The sequence below is a fragment of the Salvelinus namaycush genome, chromosome 27 (assembly GCF_016432855.1).
Source record: "Salvelinus namaycush isolate Seneca chromosome 27, SaNama_1.0, whole genome shotgun sequence".
NCBI classification, from domain to species: Eukaryota; Metazoa; Chordata; class Actinopteri; order Salmoniformes; family Salmonidae; genus Salvelinus; species Salvelinus namaycush.
In genome coordinates this window covers 2024536-2044793 of record NC_052333.1, presented here as the reverse complement: position 1 = coordinate 2044793, position 20258 = coordinate 2024536, and the positions used below count along the sequence as shown (strand labels likewise).

General features: G+C 44.6%; 2 protein-coding genes across 2 annotated transcripts in view; one reads left to right on the top strand and one right to left on the bottom strand.

The window, feature by feature from the left end:
- Nucleotides 1-373: 373 nt before the first annotated feature.
- On the bottom strand, nucleotides 374-14481 carry myclb (MYCL proto-oncogene, bHLH transcription factor b). The gene is made up of 3 exons (XM_038966347.1): nucleotides 14032-14481; nucleotides 12635-13349; nucleotides 374-1979 (listed from the first exon to the last, which is right to left on the bottom strand). The coding sequence occupies exons 2-3, from the start codon at nucleotides 13278-13280 to the stop codon at nucleotides 1195-1197; spliced, it is 1431 nt and encodes a 476-aa protein (XP_038822275.1). The 5' UTR covers nucleotides 13281-13349; nucleotides 14032-14481; the 3' UTR covers nucleotides 374-1194.
- An 837-nt stretch (nucleotides 14482-15318) lies between these two features.
- trit1 (tRNA isopentenyltransferase 1) overlaps nucleotides 15319-20258 on the top strand; it is a 53806-nt gene continuing 48866 nt past the window's right edge. The window contains exon 1 of the mRNA XM_038965796.1: nucleotides 15319-15324. Coding sequence (XP_038821724.1) covers nucleotides 15319-15324 — 6 coding nt within the window. The remainder of the gene's footprint in view (nucleotides 15325-20258) is intronic.

Below are 20258 nucleotides of genomic sequence, written 5' to 3'. Positions count from 1 at the left end.
CCATTGTTTGCAAATGGCTAACATGTTGATCAATAGAATAATGGATTAGTCACTGGACTGGTTTCAAAATGGCACTGAAAGTATAAATATATTGTTGAGTTTCAGAGTTGATCAAAATGTATTTAGTTTAGGATTATAATTTCAAGATGTTCTCATGGCAACATCAACTAAATGTGAGCCGTTGTGGCTGTAGCGAGGGATAATCTTAATAATAATAATAATTCTTTACACATGCATAACAATCAAATCTCACACTGCCTACATGGCATGATAACTTCTCATCAACAAATGAATTAACATTAAATATTTACATACTTTATTAAATCTGGTAGATATAACAGGGAGATAAAATGCCAGCCCAGAATCCCCCCCCCCCCCCCCCCCCTTCCCAAATAACAAAACCATAATCACGTGACATCAGGTTTACTGTCCTTCCTGACCAGATGATTGCTCTGTCAATCACTCTGAAGCAAATGTGCAAACAACAGAAATAACCCGAACACCACATTATAACCCACTCCCCAAAGTGAACGTTTGTGTCTTTGCTCCTTAATCTCATCCTGTGTGTGTGTGTGCGTGTGCGTGTGCGTGTGCGTGTGCGTGTGCGTGTGCGTGTGCGTGTGCGTGTGCGTGTGCGTGTGCGTGTGCGCGTGCGCGTGTGCGTGTGCGTGTGCGTGTGCGCGTGCGCGTGTGCGTGTGCGTGTGCGTGTGTGCGTGTGTGTATGTCTGGGAGTTCACGACCCCGTCCCAACACTACCCATTATGTCCTTTCCCTTGATCATTGTTGTCCTTGCAGGTCTTGAACCACTTAAGAATAGGGTTAAAGGGATCCATTTGGGATTGGGCCAACGAGAGCAAGAAAATCCTCTCTGGTCCATCCCTGGTTTTGACTCAGTCCTGGTTTATAATATAGGGTTGAGATCCATCCCTTGGTTTTGACTCAGTCCTGGTTTATAATATAGGGTTGAGACCCATCCCTGGTTTTGACTCAGTCCTGGTTTATAATATAGGGTTCAGCAAAGCATATTACTTAGGCTTCTCTCCTTGCCAGCCTGCCAGTTAGTGAGAGTTGGTTTTCATTTAGTCCTGGTTTCTGTCGACTAGAGGTCGCTGCCAGTCAGTATGCCAGTACGTTCAGGGATGTTGTTTGAGCTTTGCCAGCCTGCCAGTCAGTCAGTCAGTCAGTCAGTGAGTTCAGGGGCATTGTTTGAGCTGTGCCAGCCTGCGGAGTAGCTGCTGCCGTCTGGCCTTCAGCTGCCGTTTCTCCTGTGCCCGCTGGCGCTCGCTAGAATGCAGCTGCGCCAGGTACTCTGTGGCACGTATCAGTATGGCCACCTTGGGCGTCTTGGGGCACTCTGCCAAGCCAGGGATGTTGTCCCGCAGCGCCAGGAAACGAGAACGCAGGTCGTTGCGTCGTTTACGTTCCAGGAAGTTGTGAGTCTTGCGTTTGTCCGTGTCCTCACAGTCGGAGGACTGGGGGCTGCAGGGGTGGGAGCATGACTTCAAGGGGGAGAGGTGGTGGGAGGAGAAGGATGGGGGAGAGTTCGAGGGGGAGGACGCAAGGATGAGTGTGTTGGCGTCAGTTGACTCCGAACCGGTCGTTGCTACTGCGACGTGAGGTGGTTTGCTCTCAGAGTTCTGATTGGTTGAGGCGGGGCCTGGGTGTGGCTGGGGGTGAGATGAGTTTGAGAAGTTATGAGAAGAGTTTGGGGGCTCGTGTCGGACCCTCTTCCTGGGGGGCTCGGGATGTTTGTGTGTGTCGGGGGAAGGAGCTGCGTAGTTATGCTGCTGTTGGTGGATAGAGACGTGGAAGTGTTTCATACACGGGTCCACAGGGTCCACTCCGACCACGATGGTCACCGGCGTCCGCACGTTCAGCCCGCCGTTGGCCAGCCGCCGGGGCTTGTACTGCCTGTGTTCCACAGTCACCACATCAATCTCCTCTTCATCCTCATCATCATCATCACTGGATTCATCATCTGGAGAAGCAATAGAAGGTTAGTGACCAGAGCAATGCAAACAAACAAACAAACAAACAAACCAAAGAAAAACTTCTGAAACAAAGATAATCAACTACTATGTGCATGACATTTATTCACTTGATCCTTTATAAAATCACTTTATTTACCCTTCTATATTCACAATAAACACTAACAGGAAATTAAAAAAAACATTTAAAAAAAAAAGGTATACAATTAACTTGGGAGGGTTTAGTATTTTGACAAGACGACCAATTGGATACCATGAAATTGGGGAGGGAAAAGTCAATATTTCGGTGTTTTATAATTAGTTTCTTATTAGGCTATATATATATATATATATATATATATATATATATATATATATATATATATATATATATATATATACACACACACACTACCAATTAAAAAGGTAGGGGTCACTTAGAATGTCCTTGTTTTTGAAAGAGAAGCACATTTTTTTGTCCATTTAAAATAACATAAAATTGATCAGAAATGCAGTGTAGACATGGTTAATGTTGTAAATGACTATTGTAGCTGGAAACTGCAGATTTTTATGGAATATCTACATAGGCGTACAGAGGCTCATTATCAGCAACCATCACTCCTGTGTTCAAAATGGCACGTTGTGTTAGCTAATCCAAGTTCATCATTTTAAAAGGCTAATTGATCATTAGAAAACTCTTTTGCAATTATGTTAGCACAGCTGAAAACTGTTGTTCTGATTAAAGAAGCAATAAAACTGGCCTTCTTTAGACTAGTTGAGTATCTGGAGCATCAGCATTTGTGGGTTCGATTACTGGCTCAAAATGGCCAGAAACAAATAACTTTCTTCTGAAACTCGTCAGTCTATTCTTGTTCTGAGAAATTAAGGCTATTCCATGCGAGAAATTGCCAAGAAACTGAACATCTCGTACAATGCTGTGTACTACTCCCTTCAGAGCAGCACAAACTGGCTCTAATCAGAATAGAAAGAGGAGTGGGAGGCCCCGGTGCACAACTGAGCAAGAGGACAAGTACATTAGAGTGTCTAGTTTGAGAAACAGACGTTTCACAAGTCCTCAATTGGCAGCTTCATTAAATAGTACCCGCAAAACACCAGTCTCAACGTCAACAGTGAAGAGGCAACTCCGGAATGCTGGCCTTCTAGGCAGAGTTGTAAAGAAAAAGCCATATCTCAGACTGGACAATAAAAAATAAAATATTAAGATGGGCAAAAGAACACAGACACCGGACAGATGAAGACTGGAAAAAAGTGTTATGGACAGACAAATCTACGTTTGAGGTGTTCAGATCACAAAGAATAACATTTGTGAGACACAGAAAAACTTAAAAGATGCTGGAGGAGTGCTTGACGCCATCTGTCAAGCATGGTGGAGGCAATGTGATGGTCTGGGGGTGCTTTGGTGGTAGTAAAGTGGGAGATTTATACAGGGTAAAAGGGATCTTGAAAAAGGAAGTATATGACTCCATTTTGCAACGCCATGCCATACCCTGTGGACGGCGCTTAAATTGGAGCCAATGTCCTCCTACAACAAGACAATGACCCAAAGCAAAGCTCCAAACTATGCAATAACTATTTAGGGAAGAAGCAGTCAGCTGGTATTCTGTCTATAAGGGAGTGGCCAGGACAGTCACCGGATCTCAACCCTATTGAGCTGTTGTGGGAGCAGCTTGACCGTATAATACTTAGAAGGGCCCATCAAGCCAATCCAACTTGTGGGAGGTGCTTCAGAAAGCATGGGGTGAAATCTCTTCAGATTACCTCAACAAATTGACAACTAGAATGCCAAAGGTCTACAAGGCTGTAATTGCTGCAAATGGAGGATTCTTTGACGAAAGCAAAGTTTGAAGAACACTATATTTCCTATTCATTTTGCAACTCATTTCATGTCTGTTTTCATGGAAAAGAAGGACCCCAAACTTTTGAACGGTAGTATATATATATATATATGGCACGTAAATTTTTTTTACAGATGTATTTTTATTTTTACACCTTTATTGAACTATATATATATATATATAGTTCAATAAAGGTGTAAAAATAAAAATAAATCGGTACATTTTTTTTTACATCTGTAAAATCTATAAATTTGTTAAAAAAAAAATATATATATATATTAATATTAGAGGTCGACCGATTAAATCGGAATGGCCGATTAATTAGGGCCGATTTCAAGTTTTCATAATAAATCGGAAATCGGTAATTTTGGACGCCGATTTTACAGATTTAAAAAATAAAAAATAAAAATTTGTTTTACACCTTTATTTAACTAGGCAAGTCAGTTAAGAACACGTTCTTATTTTCAATGACGGCCTAGGAACTGTGGGTTAACTGCCTTGTTCAGGGGCAGAATGACAGGATTTTTACCTTGTCAGCTCAGGGATTCAGTCTTGCAACCTTACAGTTAACTAGTCCAACGCTCTAACCACCTGCCTCACGAGGAGCCTGCCTGTTACGCGAATGCAGTAAGAAGCCATGGTAAGTTGCTAGCTAGCATTAAACGTATCTTATAAAACACAATCAATCATAATCACTAGTTATAACTACACATGGTTGATGATATTACTAGTTTATCTAGCGTGTCCTGCGTTGCATAAAATCGATGCAGTGGCATTCGCGAAAAAGGACTGTCGTTGCTCCAACGTGTACCTAACCATAAACATCAATGCCTTTCTTAAAATCAATACACAGAAGTATATATTTTTAAACCTGCATATTTAGCTAAAATAAATCCAGGTTAGCAGGCAATATTAACCAGGTGAAATTGTGTCACTTCTCTTGCGTTCATTGCACGCAGAGTCAGGGTATATGCAACAGTTTGGGCCGCCTGGCTCATTGCGAACTAATTTGCCAGAATTTTACGTAATTATGACATAACATTGAAGGTTGTGCAATGTAACAGGAATATTTAGACTGATGGATGCCACCCGTTAGATAAAATACGGAACGGTTCCGTATTTCACTGAAAGAATAAACGTTTTGTTTTCGAGATGATAGTTTCCGGATTCGACCATATTAATGACCTAAGGCTCGTATTTCTGTGTGTTATTATGTTATAATTAAGTCTATTATTTGATATTTGATAGAGCAGTCTGACTGAGCGATGGTGGGCACCAGCAGGCTTGTAAGCATTCATTCAAACAGCACTTTTGTGCGTTTTGCCAGCAGCTCTGATGTTTATGAATTCAAGCCTATCAACTCCCGAGATTAGGCTGGTGTAACCGATGTGAAATGGCTAGCTAGTTAGCGGGGTGCGCGCTAATAGCGTTTCAAACGTCACTCGCTCTGAGACTTGGAGTAGTTGTTCCCCTTGCTCTGCATGGGTAACGCTGCTTCGAGGGTGGCTGTTGTCAATGTGTTCCTGGTTCGAGCCCAGGTAGGAGCGAGGAGAGGGACGGAAGCTATACTGTTACACTGGCAATACTAAAGTGTCTATAAGAACATCCAATAGTCAAAGGTATATGAAATACAAATGGTATAGAGAGAAATAGTCCTATAATTCCTATCATAACTACAACCTAAAACTTCTTACCTGGGAATATTGAAGACTCATGTTAAAAGGAACCACCAGCTTTCATATGTTCTGAGCAAGGAACTTAAACGTTAGCTTTTTTACATGGCACATTGCACTTTTACTTTCTTCTCCAACACTTTGTTTTTGCATTATTTAAACCATTTAAATTATTTAAATTATTTGAGGCTAAATTGATTTTATTGATGTATTATATTAGGTTAAAATAAGTGTTCATTCAGTATTGTTGTAATTGTCATTATTACAAATAAAAACTTTTTTTTTTATATATTAAAAAAAGTGGCCTTTTTTTGGTCCTCCAATAATCAATATCGTATCGGCGTTGAAAAATCATAATCGGTCGACCTCTAATATATATAGATGTGTGCCTAATGCCACCTCTCAGCTCTGATTCTCTGCAGGGTGCACAATAAAGTGTTGACTATTTAGTGTGGTCTTAATCAAATGACCCACAACCTATAGATTCTGAAGGGATCCGATTATACTGTAAAGGGATCTATAACAGCGCTTTGGTCCACGATGCTTTATGCTAGAAACAAGCTGTAAAATACCTGGGAAAGACGTGACACCGATGCATATGGAGATATCATTGTTTTGTTTCTTTGACATTCAGAAGCTGAGCTACAACCTTGTACAGCGAAGGAGACAAAAGATAACTTCCCAAGAAAAGTCTATCTAATTCTGTCACCATCAGTTGATTAAGCTATTCACTTTCTGTACAATAAATGTTTAAATCCAGACCGCTTTTAGGGAAAACACTTGTGACCTTCTCTCGTTGGGTTAAACCACACAGCTTTCAATTTTCTGCGTCGGTAGGCCTACTCTGTCTGGGGTGGAAAAGTAGGCCCTACTCTGTCTGGGGTGGAAAAGTAGGCCCTACTCTGTCTGGGGTGGAAAAGTAGGCCCTACTCTGTCTGGGGTGGAAAAGTAGGCCCTACTCTGTCTGGGGTGGAAAAGTAGGCCCTACTCTGTCTGGGGTGGAAAAGTAGGCCCTACTCTGTCTGGGGTGGAAAAGTAGGCCCTACTCTGTCTGGGGTGGAAAGGTAGGCCCTACTCTGTCTGGGGTGGAAAGGTAGGCCCTACTCTGTCTGGGGTGGAAAGGTAGGCCCTACTCTGTCTGGGGTGGAAAGGTAGGCCCTACTCTGTCTGGGGTGGAAAGGTAGGCCCTACTCTGTCTGGGGTGGAAAGGTAGGCCCTACTCTGTCTGGGGTGGAAAGGTAGGCCCTACTCTGTCTGGGGTGGAAAGGTAGGCCCTACTCTGTCTGGGGTGGAAAGGGGGGATACCTAGTCAGTTGTGAACTGAATGCCTTCAACTGAAATGTGTCTTCCGCATTTAACCCAACCCCTCTGAATCAGAGGTGCGGGGGCTGACTTAAATCGACATCCACGTCGTCAGCGCCCGGTGGAACAGTGGGTAAATTGCCTTGCTCAGGAACAGAACGACAGATGTTTGACCTTGTCAGCTCTGGGATTCGATCCAGCAACCTTGCGGTTACTGGCCCAACGCTCTAACCACTAGTAAGCCTAAAGTACCATGCTGGGATTCCTAATGACTTCTCAGATGTAGTTACGTGCAAACAGGATCTGGTGTTGAAGAAATACGGTAAGATGAAAACGTACATCTCCACTCTTAGCCTGTAATTTTGGTTATTTGTGTGGTATTAATTTAAAAGGATTCTGCTAACATGTAAAATGACGTAGAATTGCATAATAAAAAAAATAAAAAAAAGGCAAAAAACAATCTCGGGTCAGCAAATCTGATGTTCGTTTCATGCAATGCTTTTACTGTAAAGGGGATCTTTTCACCCCTACTCTTGTCCATGGTGGTCCAACAACTTTCTGGGCCCGTAGCCCCTGTGCTCGATCAAAATCCCTGTGTTGCCGTGTAATAGTTACAGGACGAAGAACACTTTGTAAAACTGCATATCTAAGGCCCTGGTCTGTCCTAGAAGTGAGGGGAAACCGTGGACATGTTTTTATCTGCTATCCAAAATAACAATTAAAACAAAGTGGGTACAGAGAGAGTCACTATTTTTTTTAAAGCTTTCAGGGAGGGGTTAGGTAAATTATATCTGGCTGAAGGGAGGGCCATCCATTTTCATTAACAGAGAGGTCTGATGTTCTCCTTACTATAAATTATGTTCAGTCCCTTGTGTACTATATTTCAGGGAAAGTGTGTACCGGTAAGCTTGCTGATGGGCTCCCGAGTGGCGCAGTGGGTCTAAGGCACTGCATCGCAGCGCTAGCTGTGCCACTAGAGATTCTGGGTTCGAGTCCAGGCTCTGAGACCCATGTGGCGGCGCACAATTGTCCCAGCGGTGTCCGGGTTAGGGGGAGGGTTTTGCCGGCAGGAATTTCCTTATCCCATCGCACACTAGCGACCCCTGTGGCGAGCCAGGCACTCCGACACCGTCACCAGGTGTACGGTGTTTCCTCAGACACATTGGTGCGTCTGGCTTCTGGGTTAAGAGGGCATTGTGTCAATAAGCAGTGCCGCTTGGTTGGGTTTCGTAGGACGCACGGCTCTCGACCTTCGACCTCTCCCGAGTCCGTACGGGAGCTGCTGCGATGAGACAAGACTAACTACCAATTGGATACTACGAAATTGGGGAGAATAAAGGGTAAAAAAATAAATGTTTTAAAAGGTATAAAAGCTATAGCATCTGTATCCACACACTGTGGCTGGCCGTACAACAAGAGTTCTGGGTAAAAGCTTCTGGAACAGTGAACTCCAAGCAACCTTTCACACACACACACTCCCTCTTCTAAACGTCATATCACACAGGTCTGAAATCTGTGTCAGTCTTGCCTACCACTAAAACTACAAACTGGGTACTACTCGTACTGAGTACTACTCGTACTGGGTACTACATACTGGGTACTACATACTGGGTACTACTCATACTACTACATACTGGGTACTACTCATACTACATACTACATACTGGGTACTACTCATACTACATACTGGGTACTACATACTGGGTACTACTCATACTACATACTGGGTACTACATACTGGGTACTACTCATACTACTACATACTGGGTACTACTCATACTACATACTGGGTACTACATACTGGGTACTACTCATACTACATACTGGGTACTACTCGTACTGGGTACTACATACTGGGTACTACATACTGGGTACTACATACTGGGTACTACTCATACTACATACTACATACTGGGTACTACTCATACTACATACTGGGTACTACATACTGGGTACTACTCATACTACATACTGGGTACTACATACTGGGTACTACTCATACTACTACATACTGGGTACTACTCATACTACATACTGGGTACTACATACTGGGTACTACTCATACTACATACTGGGTACTACTCGTACTGGGTACTACATACTGGGTACTACATACTGGGTACTACATACTGGGTACTACTCATACTACATACTGGGTACTACATACTGGGTACTACATACTTGGTAGTACACACTTGGTAGTACTCATACTACATACTGGGTACTACATACTTGGTAGTACTCATACTACATACTGGGTACTACATACTTGGTAGTACTCATACTACATACTGGGTACTACATACTGGGTACTACTCATACTACATACTGGGTACTACATACTTGGTAGTACTCATACTACATACTGGGTACTACATACTTGGTAGTACTCATACTACATACTGGGTACTACTCATACTACATACTGGGTACTACATACTGTGTACTATTTTGAATATACTGTTCAGTAAAATCTAATCCACCCCATACTAGGCTCATTCATGATGAGAAGGCGTCATCAAATGCACAATTGTGTCGATTCCCGCCATTAGTTCATTTTGGTACAAGGCGTCACCATATCTGATTATCAGCTGTTGTCAAACACAAGTGGGTCTTGTGTCTCTTCCTCAATTCTACTAGATGAAAAAGCCCAAATTAGCATGACATCCTAAGACCTGAAATGGGGTATGACACACAATCAGTGCATACCCCATGCTCAGTGGAAAGTCCCTCTCTCAGGTTATTCATTACAGTCACGTGGTGGTGAGGGGGGGGGGGGGTGGTAAGGGGGGGGGGGGGCAGAATGATATGGGGTTTGTTCTCACATTCTGAGTAATAACAAGGGACCTCAGTCTCTGAGCAAATCACTGGTTTTATCACAGTTTCTCCCTCCACAATCATTCAATTTGCAACAAAGACCCCGAGCATTGAAGCCACGTGCTGTAACCATTTCACTACAGCCATTTCACTATACAAAGAATAATCTTTGAGATATATTTTTTGGTTGTAACAACTTCAGCTATTCCAATATGTAGAAATATCTCTTAGCCCTCGTGTCCAAAATGTGGATGTTATAACACTGGGCCTTCATTTAACATCATATACATCTAATTTCGGCTCCAACTCACTGACTAGACTCCAGGAAGCCAGTGGTAGTAGTACTAATGCTCTCTGGATGTTTCCCAAATGGAACCCTAGTCCCTAAAGTAGTGCACTATGTAGGGAATAAGGTTCCATAGGGCTCTGGTCTAAAGTAGTGCACTATATAGGGAATAGGGTTCCATAGGGCTCTGGTCTAAAGTAGTGCACTATATAGGGAATAGGGTTCCATAGGGCTCTGGTCTAAAGTAGTGCACTATATAGGGGATAGGGTTCCATAGGGTTCAGGTCAAATGTAGTGCACTACATAGGGACTAAGTATGCCTTTTGGTATGCACACTGCGTGTAAATTGTAAGAGACTGCACCAAAGTAATTCCTTCCCTGTGGATTAGCTGCTCTTGAAGAGGTAATTACTAGAAGATGTTTTTGTTTTTTTAAATTATGATTTCAAATGGGCATTTTCCAAAGAGAGGGCGGACGAGGGGCCTTATAGGCTATAGAGTGTTAACATGCATGTAGCCAGATAAGAGGTAAGGGCAGATTGGTTCCCAGGTACCTGTCTGTCAACCAACCAGTACATTTGAGGTCTATTCTACAGTTTCATTGGCCACTTTTGATAAGGAAATATAACTCCTTTGTAAAACACAATTTTCCATTAAACTAAATTTTCCTTCTATAAAAAAACAACAACATTTTTGTGCTGTAAGTGTTTGCTTCCCTGCACAGTTGAACCATGAATACCTATATGCTTTCTGGCACCCAACCCTATTTATACAGTATTGAAATAGATGAGACAGCATTTCTGACTTGAAGATGCACTATGCTTAAAATCACTCCGCCATTTCCTGGTTGCTAAAACTGTTAACTTAGCCTAATGGAACCCTATTCCCTATATAGTGCACTACTTTAGACCAGAGCCCTATGGAACCCTATTCCCTAAAGTAGTTAACTTAGCCTAATTTCAGTTTGTGACAAAACATGGAAGTAGTGTGTGTAGAGAATCATTGTACCATCTAAACCGCTGTGAAATATATTTTCCACAAACCCCAAAATATTGTATTTTGCAGCTGTTTTGAAGCCGGGGTGTCCAAAACCAAACGTTAAAGAAACTAAACTAGGGACGCATAGAAATAGGACACATAGAACCGATCTACCGCTTCTTAAACTGCCTTTCAATGAGAACGACAGATCTATTACACATTTATGTGAATTTGGTCAGGTCATCTAAAAAGTTACATATTACAGCTAAAAAAATAAATAAAAAAAAGGTGCATATCATGCATCTTATGAAACATACACATAGATTTAACCAAATGAATGTCCACTCTTATTCTGGTCACTGGCCTACTTGTCCATCACTAATAGTTTGACAACTCAACTTCTGACAAGTGGCGCTAACATTTCCCTAACCCGGACCAATTGTGCGCCGCCTCATTGTGACACCTGAAACGCTGCGATGCAGAGTGCCTTAGACTGCTACGCCACCTGGGAGGCTAACCCTTTAACCTAACCGGTTAGCTAACCCTTTAACCTAACCCTTTAACCTAACCCTTTAACCTAACCGGTTAGCTAACCCTTTAACCTAACCGCTAACCCTTTAACCTAACCGGTTAGCTAACCCTTTAACCTAACCGCTAACCCTTTAACCTAACCGGTTAGCTAACCCTTTAACCTAACCGGTTAGCTAACCCTTTAACCTAACCGGTTAGCTAACCCTTTAACCTAACCGGTTAGCTAACCCTTTAACCTAACCGGTTAGCTAACCCTTTAACCTAACCCTTTAACCTAACCCTTTAACCTAACCCTTTAACCTAACCCTTTAACCTAACCCTTTAACCTAACCGGTTAGCTAACCCTTTAACCTAACCCTTTAACCTAACCCTTTAACCTAACCGGTTAGCTAACCCTTTAACCTAACCGCTAACCCTTTAACCTAACTGGTTAGCTAACCCTTTAACCTAACCCTTTAACCTAACCGGTTAGCTAACCCTTTAACCTAACCCTTTAACCTAACCGGTTAGCTAACCCTTTAACCTAACCCTTTAACCTAACCCTTTAACCTAACCGGTTAGCTAACCCTTTAACCTAACCGGTTAGCTAACCCTTTAACCTAACCGGTTAGCTAACCCTTTAACCTAACCGGTTAGCTAACCCTTTAACCTAACCGGTTAGCTAACCCTTTAACCTAACCGGGGCGGCAGGTAGCCTAGCGCTTAGAGCATCGAGCCAGTAACAGAAAGGTTGCTGGATCGAATCCCCGAGCTGACAAGGTAAAAATTCTGTCGTTCTGCCCCCTGAACAAGGCAGTTAAACTACTGTTCCCCGGTAGGCCATCATTGTAAAAATAAGAATTTGTTCTTAACTGTTCTTAAAAACAAAAACAGCCTAGCTAACTTTAACCACCTAGCTAAAATTCATATAATATTAGCAAATTTGTAACATATTGTACGTTTTGAAAATTTGTAACATATACGAATTGTCATATTATATGAAATGGGTGATGGACATTCACAAATTAATACATTTGAATACATCACACAAAACATATCATACTAAATGGATTGTTGCAGATTTAACATTCAAAATAATATGAAATGCTCTGAGACCAGGTTGTTGCTTATTGGCCAGTATGTGAACTATAGCAAATTGTCAGCAACCAGAGTTCCTGACTCATGACAGTAAAAGGACCTTCATATAGTCAGTTTACGGGCCAATGTTGAACTTATAAAACGTACCTGATGAGTCTGTGGGGGATTCCGAACCGGAGGACACCGCAGGTTTCTTGAACGGTCCCCCGGTCAGGGGGAAGGTGAGAACAGCAGCCGGGTCCACGCAATCCGTTGCCAAGCTACTGAGAACCGGAACCGGCGTGTCCATGGGCATCGTCACACACTGCGCCCTCCCGGTGGTGTTGATGCCAGCTCCGACCTGCTGCGGGGCCGGTTTGGTCGACCCCGACCCGGGACAGGAAGCGTGTCGCTCCCCGACAACTTTCTCCAGCTGTTTACCCGCCGAGAAGCTGCTCCACATGCAGTCCTGGATGATAATGGAGCTCAGGTTACCAAAAGCCTCTTCGGCGGAACTGAGTTTACACGGCACATCCTGATCGTCCTCTTGACCCAAAAACTGGGACACCCACTCGAGTTTGTCCCCCAGCGAAGGGCAGACCATCCCGACCCCGGCTGCCCCCTCCAAAGTCCGGATAGGGGACATGGGCGGGGTCGGTACTAGCTCGAATTTCTTCCATATGTCCTCGCTGGGCGCAGTGGATTTAAAGAAATCCTCGTCCGGATCGTGGTCGTCGTAGAAGTAATGTTGATAGCGGTCGTACTCCATCTCCCAGCCGGACTCATAGTGAGGGTCGGAGTTTATACCCGGCATCTAGAGGTCAGGGCAGGCGTGGGAGCGCACTCTTCAACTGTTCACTTATCTCCGTTATCAATAGCCTTACTGGGGACACAGAGAGAGAGAGGGGGGGGGGGGGGGGGGGGGGGGGGGGAGTACTGGGAATCAGCCTAGCACGTTGCACTTGTGATAAACACATTGTTCTGTTATGATACAACTATTGTGTTTCTGGCCATTTTACATCTGTTAATACCTAGTGAAAAAAACAAAACTTCTCAAATAAGGAAATGTGAGTTATCACGATTTATCATTAAAAACAATGTCCTTATATAGATTTCTAATTGCATAGAACATGTCAAGTGACTTATGCTTCCTTGAAAAGTGATGAAATTGCTATTTGGTTCTAGATTCGGTAATTATATTGCAACCAATTACCCCGTGAACAACCTTTAATAACTGCACTGAAAAGGAAAACAGCCTACAACAACCTCGCAAATGATTGTTACCACCATCGCCTCGCAACAGTGTACACAGAACTAAAGAAAACTCCGTGCCCCTACATAGTTGCATTACCTAATACAACGTTGCCAACTACAACGGTGAAATAGATCCACAGTTTACCAACCCTCTCTTCGTAGACTAAAAAAACGTACATCACCCCCGTCTGTTTATGTGGAGCTACTAGGATACAAATATGCCCCCCTTTAAAATTGTGACCAAACCGAAAAATTCCCAAATAGCGCAACAACAACAAAAAGTTTCAAAACATCTTCAGAGCAACACTCACCGTTTTTTACGGTAGACGACCACCCGTTCTCACAAAGCATTGACAAGGAAGAGAGGAAATATTGGTCAAAATCTAGCCTAAATAAATTACCAACAGGCGTGTTTACAACCCAAACTTCCGAAACACTGCGATGGAGGCTGTCTTCTATTAGTGGGCGTTAGTCTACAAATAGAAGTCTTCCGTCCAGACAAGGGAACATAAAAATGTACTCCTTTACGCGTTGGTGAAATCTAAGGAGCGTCTTGCGTCTTCTTCGTTAATTCCTATAATGAGTAGCCTGACCAACAGCGCGAAACTGAAGCTTCTTGCAGTAAATTACTCTCGCTATAATTAGCTGTTGCTTCCAGTAGAATGCTCCCTATTTGATTCCTGCGCACCAAACTGTATGAGAAAGTGGACTACTAGGCTTATACCTCCCACAAGCCGTGACTTGGTTAGGATAGAGTTAGCTATGGATACAAACCGAATGCTGCGCTATATCACGGAAAGAAGGAGAGGCTGTGATTTACATAAGAGGCGGAGGACAGTAAGGAGGCTACGCCTACCGTTTAAAGGGACAGAATCATTTCCAAGGAGTCCTTTTCCAAGACCGTCAAAAATGACAAATGGGACCCAATTGGACAATAGGTAGTTCGTTATAAAACAGAGATTATTATAACCATGGCATGGGCCGCATTTCACCTAAACAAGGGTAGGGCTTTGCATATGTTGCAATAATACAAGTGTGTTAATGTGTGTCCACTCACTAGCTTTGTGTGTGTGTGTGTGTGTGTGTGTGTGTGTGTGTGTGTGTGTGTGTGTGTGTGTGTGTGTGTGTGTGTGTGTGTGTGTGTGTGTGTGTGTGTGTGTGTGTGTGTGTGTGTGTGTGTGTATTGTGCCGGACATATGGCTGTGGTATCTGATGTCCTAAACTGCATACTATTTCTGTGATCAATATCAGCCTGACGATGTGAAAGACCCTCCAACTGTCTCTCAGTCGATAGGGAAGCTAAGCAAGCGCTCTGCTAGGCCAAGTATATCTGATCAACAGCTGCTGATGGACAAACACACAAAACACACACACACACAGCTGGTGTCAACTCACAGACGGACAGAAACACACATGCATGGGGCAACAGGCAGACACTGTATGTGCTTTTAACTCACACAAGCACAGACCCTGCTACTTCTCTCCACCTAAAATCATACTTGGCTATTGTGGATTGTGAATCAGTAATGAGCGTATTATATACAAATCAACAATATAAACTCAACATTATATATATAATATTATATGAACTAAAGACTATGAAGGTAAATCTGCTGAGCTAGTGCTTCTCTATCCCCTCTCAGTCAGTCCATTATCTACTGGCTCTATCCCCCCTCAGTCAGTCCATTATCTACTGGCTCTATCCCCCCTCAGTCAGCCCATTATCTACTGGCTCTATCCCCCCTCAGTCATTATCTACTGGCTCTATCCCCCCTCAGTCAGCCCATTATCTACTGGCTCTATCCCCCCTCAGTCAGTCCATTATCTACTGTCTCTGTCCCCCCTCAGTCAGTCCATTATCTACTGGCTCTATCCCCCCTCAGTCAGCCCATTATCTACTGGCTCTATCCCCCCTCAGTCAGTCCATTATCTACTGGCTCTATCCCCCCTCAGTCAGTCCATTATCTACTGGCTCTATCCCCTCTCAGTCAGTCCATTATCTACTGTCTCTGTCCCCCCTCAGTCAGCCCATTATCTACTGGCTCTATCCCCCCTCAGTCAGTCCATTATCTACTGTCTCTATCCCCCCCCTCAGTCAGTCCATTATCTACTGGCTCTATCCCCTCTCAGTCAGTCCATTATCTACTGTCTCTGTCCCCTCTCAGTCAGTCCATTATCTACTGGCTCTATCCCCCCTCAGTCAGTCCATTATCAACTGGCTCTATCCCCTCTCAGTCAGTCCATTATCTACTGGCTCTATCCCCTCTCAGTCAGTCCATTATCTACTGGCTCTATCCCCCTCAGGCAGTCCATTATTCTACTGGCTCTATCCCCTCTCAGTCAGTCCATTATCTACTGTCTCTGTCCCCTCTCAGTCAGTCCATTATCTACTGGCTCTATCCCCCCTCAGTCAGTCCATTATCTACTGGCTCTATCCCCCTCTCAGTCAGTCCATTATCTACTGTCTCTGTCCCCCCTCAGTCAGTCCATTATCAACTGGCTCTATCCCCTCTCAGTCAGTCCATTATCTACTGGCTCTATCTCCTCTCAGTCAGTCCATTATCTACTAGATCTATCCCCCCTCAGTCATTCCATTATCTACTGGCTCTATCCCCCCTCAGTCAATCCATTATCACTGCCTATTCATCCCCCTCATTCCATTATCATTGGCTCTATTCCTCCTCAGTCAGTCCATTATCTACTGGTTCTATCCCCTCTCAGTCAGTCCATTATCTACTGGCTCTATCCCCCCTCAGTCAGTCCATTATCTACTGGCTCTATCCCCCCTCAGTCAGTCCATTATCTACTGTCTCTATCCCCCCTCAGTCAGTCAATTATCTACTGGCTCTATCCCCCTCTCAGTCAGTCCATTATCTACTGTCTCTGTCCCCCCAGTCAGTCCATTATAAACTGGCTCTCTATCCCCTCTCAGTCAGCCCATTATCTACTGGCTCTGTCCCCTCTCAGTCAGTCCATTATCTACTGGCTCTATCCCCCCTCAGTCAGTCCATTATCAACTGGCTCTATCCCCTCTCAGTCAGTCCATTATCTACTGGCTCTATCCCCTCTCAGTCAGTCCATTATCTACTGGCTCTATCCCCCTCAGGCAGTCCATTATTCTACTGGCTCTATCCCCTCTCAGTCAGTCCATTATCTACTGTCTCTGTCCCCTCAGTCAGCCCATTTTCTACTTGCTCTATCCCCCTCAGTCAGTCCATTATCTACTGGCTCTATCCCCTCTCAGTCAGTCCATTATCTACTGTCTCTGTCCCCCCTCAGTCAGTCCATTATCAACTGGCTCTATCCCCTCTCAGTCAGTCCATTATCTACTGGCTCTATCTCCTCTCAGTCAGCCCATTATCTACTGGCTCTATCCCCCCTCAGTCAGCCCATTTTCTACTGGCTCTATCCCCCTCTCAGTCTCCATTATCTACTGGCTCTATCCCCTCTCAGTCAGTCCATTATCTACTGGCTCTATCTCCTCTCAGTCAGTCCATTATCTACTCTCTCTGTCCCCCCTCAGTCAGTCCATTATCTACTGGCTCTATCCCCTCTCAGGCAGTCCATTATCTACTGGCTCTATCCCCTCTCAGGCAGTCCATTATCTACTGGCTCTATCCCCTCTCAGTCAGTCCATTATATGCTGGCTCTATCCCCCCTCAGTCAGTCCATTATCTACTGGCTCTATCCCCTCTCAGTCAGTCCATTATCTACTGGATCTATCCCCCCTCAGTCAGTCCATTATCTACTGGCTCTATCCCCCTCTCAGTCAGTCCATTATCTACTGGCTCTATCCCCTCCCAGTCAGTCCATTATCTACTGGCTCTATCCCCTCTCAGTCAGTCCATTATCTACTGGCTCTATCCCCCCTCGTCAGTCCATTATCTTCTGGCTCTATCCCCCTCTCAGTCAGTCCATTATCTACTGTCCCTATCCCCCTCTCAGTCAGTCCATTATCTACTGTCTCTATCCCCCTCTGTCAGTCCATTACCTACTGGCTCTATCCCCCCTCAGTCAGTCCATTTTCTACTGGCTCTATCCCCCTCTCAGTCAGTCCATTATCTACTGGCTCTATCCCCTCTCAGTCAGTCCATTATCTACTGGCTCTATCTCCTCTCAGTCAGTCCATTATCTACTCTCTCTGTCCCCCCTCAGTCAGTCCATTATCTACTGGCTCTATCCCCTTTCAGTCAGTCTATTATCTACTGGATCTATCCCCCCTCAGTCAGTCCATTATCTACTGGCTCTGTCCCCTCTCAGTCAGTCCATTATCTTCTGGCTCTATCCCCTCCCAGTCAGTCCATTATCTACTGCCTCTATCCCCTCTCAGTCAGTCCATTATCTACTGGCTCTATCCCCCTCTCAGTCAGTCCATTACCTACTGGCTCTATCCTCCCTCAGTCAATCCATTATCAACTGGCTCTATTCATCCCCCTCAGTCCATTATCAATTGGCTCTATTCATCCTCAGTCAGTCCATTATCTACTGGCTCTATCCCCTCTCAGTCAGTCCATTATCTACTGGCTCTATCCCCCTCAGTCAGTCCATTATCTACTGGCTCTATCCCCCCTCAGTCAGTCCATTATCTACTGTCTCTATCCCCCCTCAGTCAGTCAATTATCTACTGGCTCTATCCCCCTCTCAGTCAGTCCATTATTCTACTGGCTCTATCCCCTCTCAGTCAGTCCATTATCTACTGTCTCTGTCCCCTCTGTCAGTCCAATATCTACTGGCTCTATCCCCCCTCAGTCAGTCCATTATCTATGGCTCTATCCCCTCTCAGTCAGTCCATTATCTACTGTCTCTGTCCCCCCTCAGTCAGTCCATTATCAACTGGCTCTATCCCCTCTCAGTCAGTCCATTATCTACTGGCTCTATCTCCTCTCAGTCAGCCCATTATCTACTGGCTCTATCCCCCCTCAGTCAGCCCATTTTCTACTGGCTCTATCCCCCTCTCAGTCAGTCCATTATCTACTGGCTCTATCCCCTCTCAGTCAGTCCATTATCTACTGGCTCTATCTCCTCTCAGTCAGTCCATTATCTACTCTCTCTGTCCCCCCTCAGTCAGTCCATTATCTACTGGCTCTATCCCCTCTCGGTCAGTCCATTATCTACTGGCTCTATCCCCTCTCAGGCAGTCCATTATCTACTGGCTCTATCCCCTCTCAGTCAGTCCATTATCTGCTGGCTCTACCCCCCTCAGTCAGTCCATTATCTACTGGCTCTATCCCTCTCAGTCAGTCCATTATCTACTGGATCTATCCCCCTCAGTCAGTCCATTATCTACTGGCTCTATCCCCCTCTCAGTCATCCATTATCTACTGGCTCTTCCCCTCTCTGTCAGTCCATTATCTACTGGCTCTATCCCCTCTCAGTCAGTCCATTATCTACTGGCTCTATCCCCCCTCAGTCAGTCCATTATCTTCTGGCTCTATCCCCCTCTCAGTCAGTCCATTATCTACTGTTCCTATCCCCCTCTCAGTCAGTCCATTATCTACTGTCTCTATCCCCCTCTGTCAGTCCATTACCTACTGGCTCTATCCCCCCTCAGTCAGTCCATTATCTACTGGCTCTACCCCCTCTCAGTCAGTCCATTATCTACTGGCTCTATCCCCTCTCAGTCAGTCCATTATCTACTGGCTCTATCCCCTCTCAGTCAGTCCATTATCTACTGGCTCTATCCCCTCTCAGGCAGTCCATTATCTACTGGCTCTATCCCCTCTCAGTCAGTCCATTATCTACTGGCTCTATCCCCCTCAGTCAGTCCATTATCTACTGGCTCTATCCCTCTCAGTCAGTCCATTATCTACTGGATCTATCCCCCCTCAGTCAGTCCATTATCTACTGCTCTATCCCCCTCTCAGTCAGTCCATTATCTACTGGCTCTATCCCCTCCCAGTCAGTCCATTATCTACGGCTCTATCCCCTCTCAGTCAGTCCATTATCTACTGGCTCTATCCCCCCTCAGTCGTCCATTATCTTCTGGCTCTATCCCCTCTCAGTCAGTCCATTATCTACTGTCCCTATCCCCCTCTCAGTCAGTCCATTATCTACTGTCTCTATCCCCCTCTGTCAGTCCATTACCTACTGGCTCTATCCCCCCTCATTCAGTCCTTCTACTGGCTCTATCCCCCTCTCAGTCAGTCCATTATCTACTGGCTCTATCCCTTCTCAGTCAGTCCATTATCTACTGGCTCTATCTCCTCTCAGTCAGTCCATTATCTACTCACTCTGTCCCCCCTCAGTCAGTCCATTATCTACTGGCTCTATCCCCTTTCAGTCAGTCTATTATCTACTGGATCTATCCCCCCTCAGTCAGTCCATTATCTACTGGCTCTATCCCCCTCTCAGTCAGTCCATTATCTTCTGGCTCTATCCCCTCCCAGTCAGTCCATTATCTACTGCTCTATCCCCTCTCAGTCAGTCCATTATCTACTGGCTCTATCCCCCCTCAGTCAGTCCATTATCTACTGGCTCTATCCCCCTCTCAGTCAGTCCATTATCTACTGTCTCTATCCCCCTCTCAGTCAGTCCATTA

Coding starts and splice junctions, on each gene's coding strand:
- myclb (XM_038966347.1), bottom strand. CDS start 13,280: ATGCCGGGTATAAACTCCGACCCTCACTATGAGTCCGGCTGGGAGATG. Junction 1,980..12,634: donor ATCCCCCACAGACTCATCAG/GTACGTTTTATA, acceptor TTGCTTCTCCAG/ATGATGAATCCAGTGATGAT.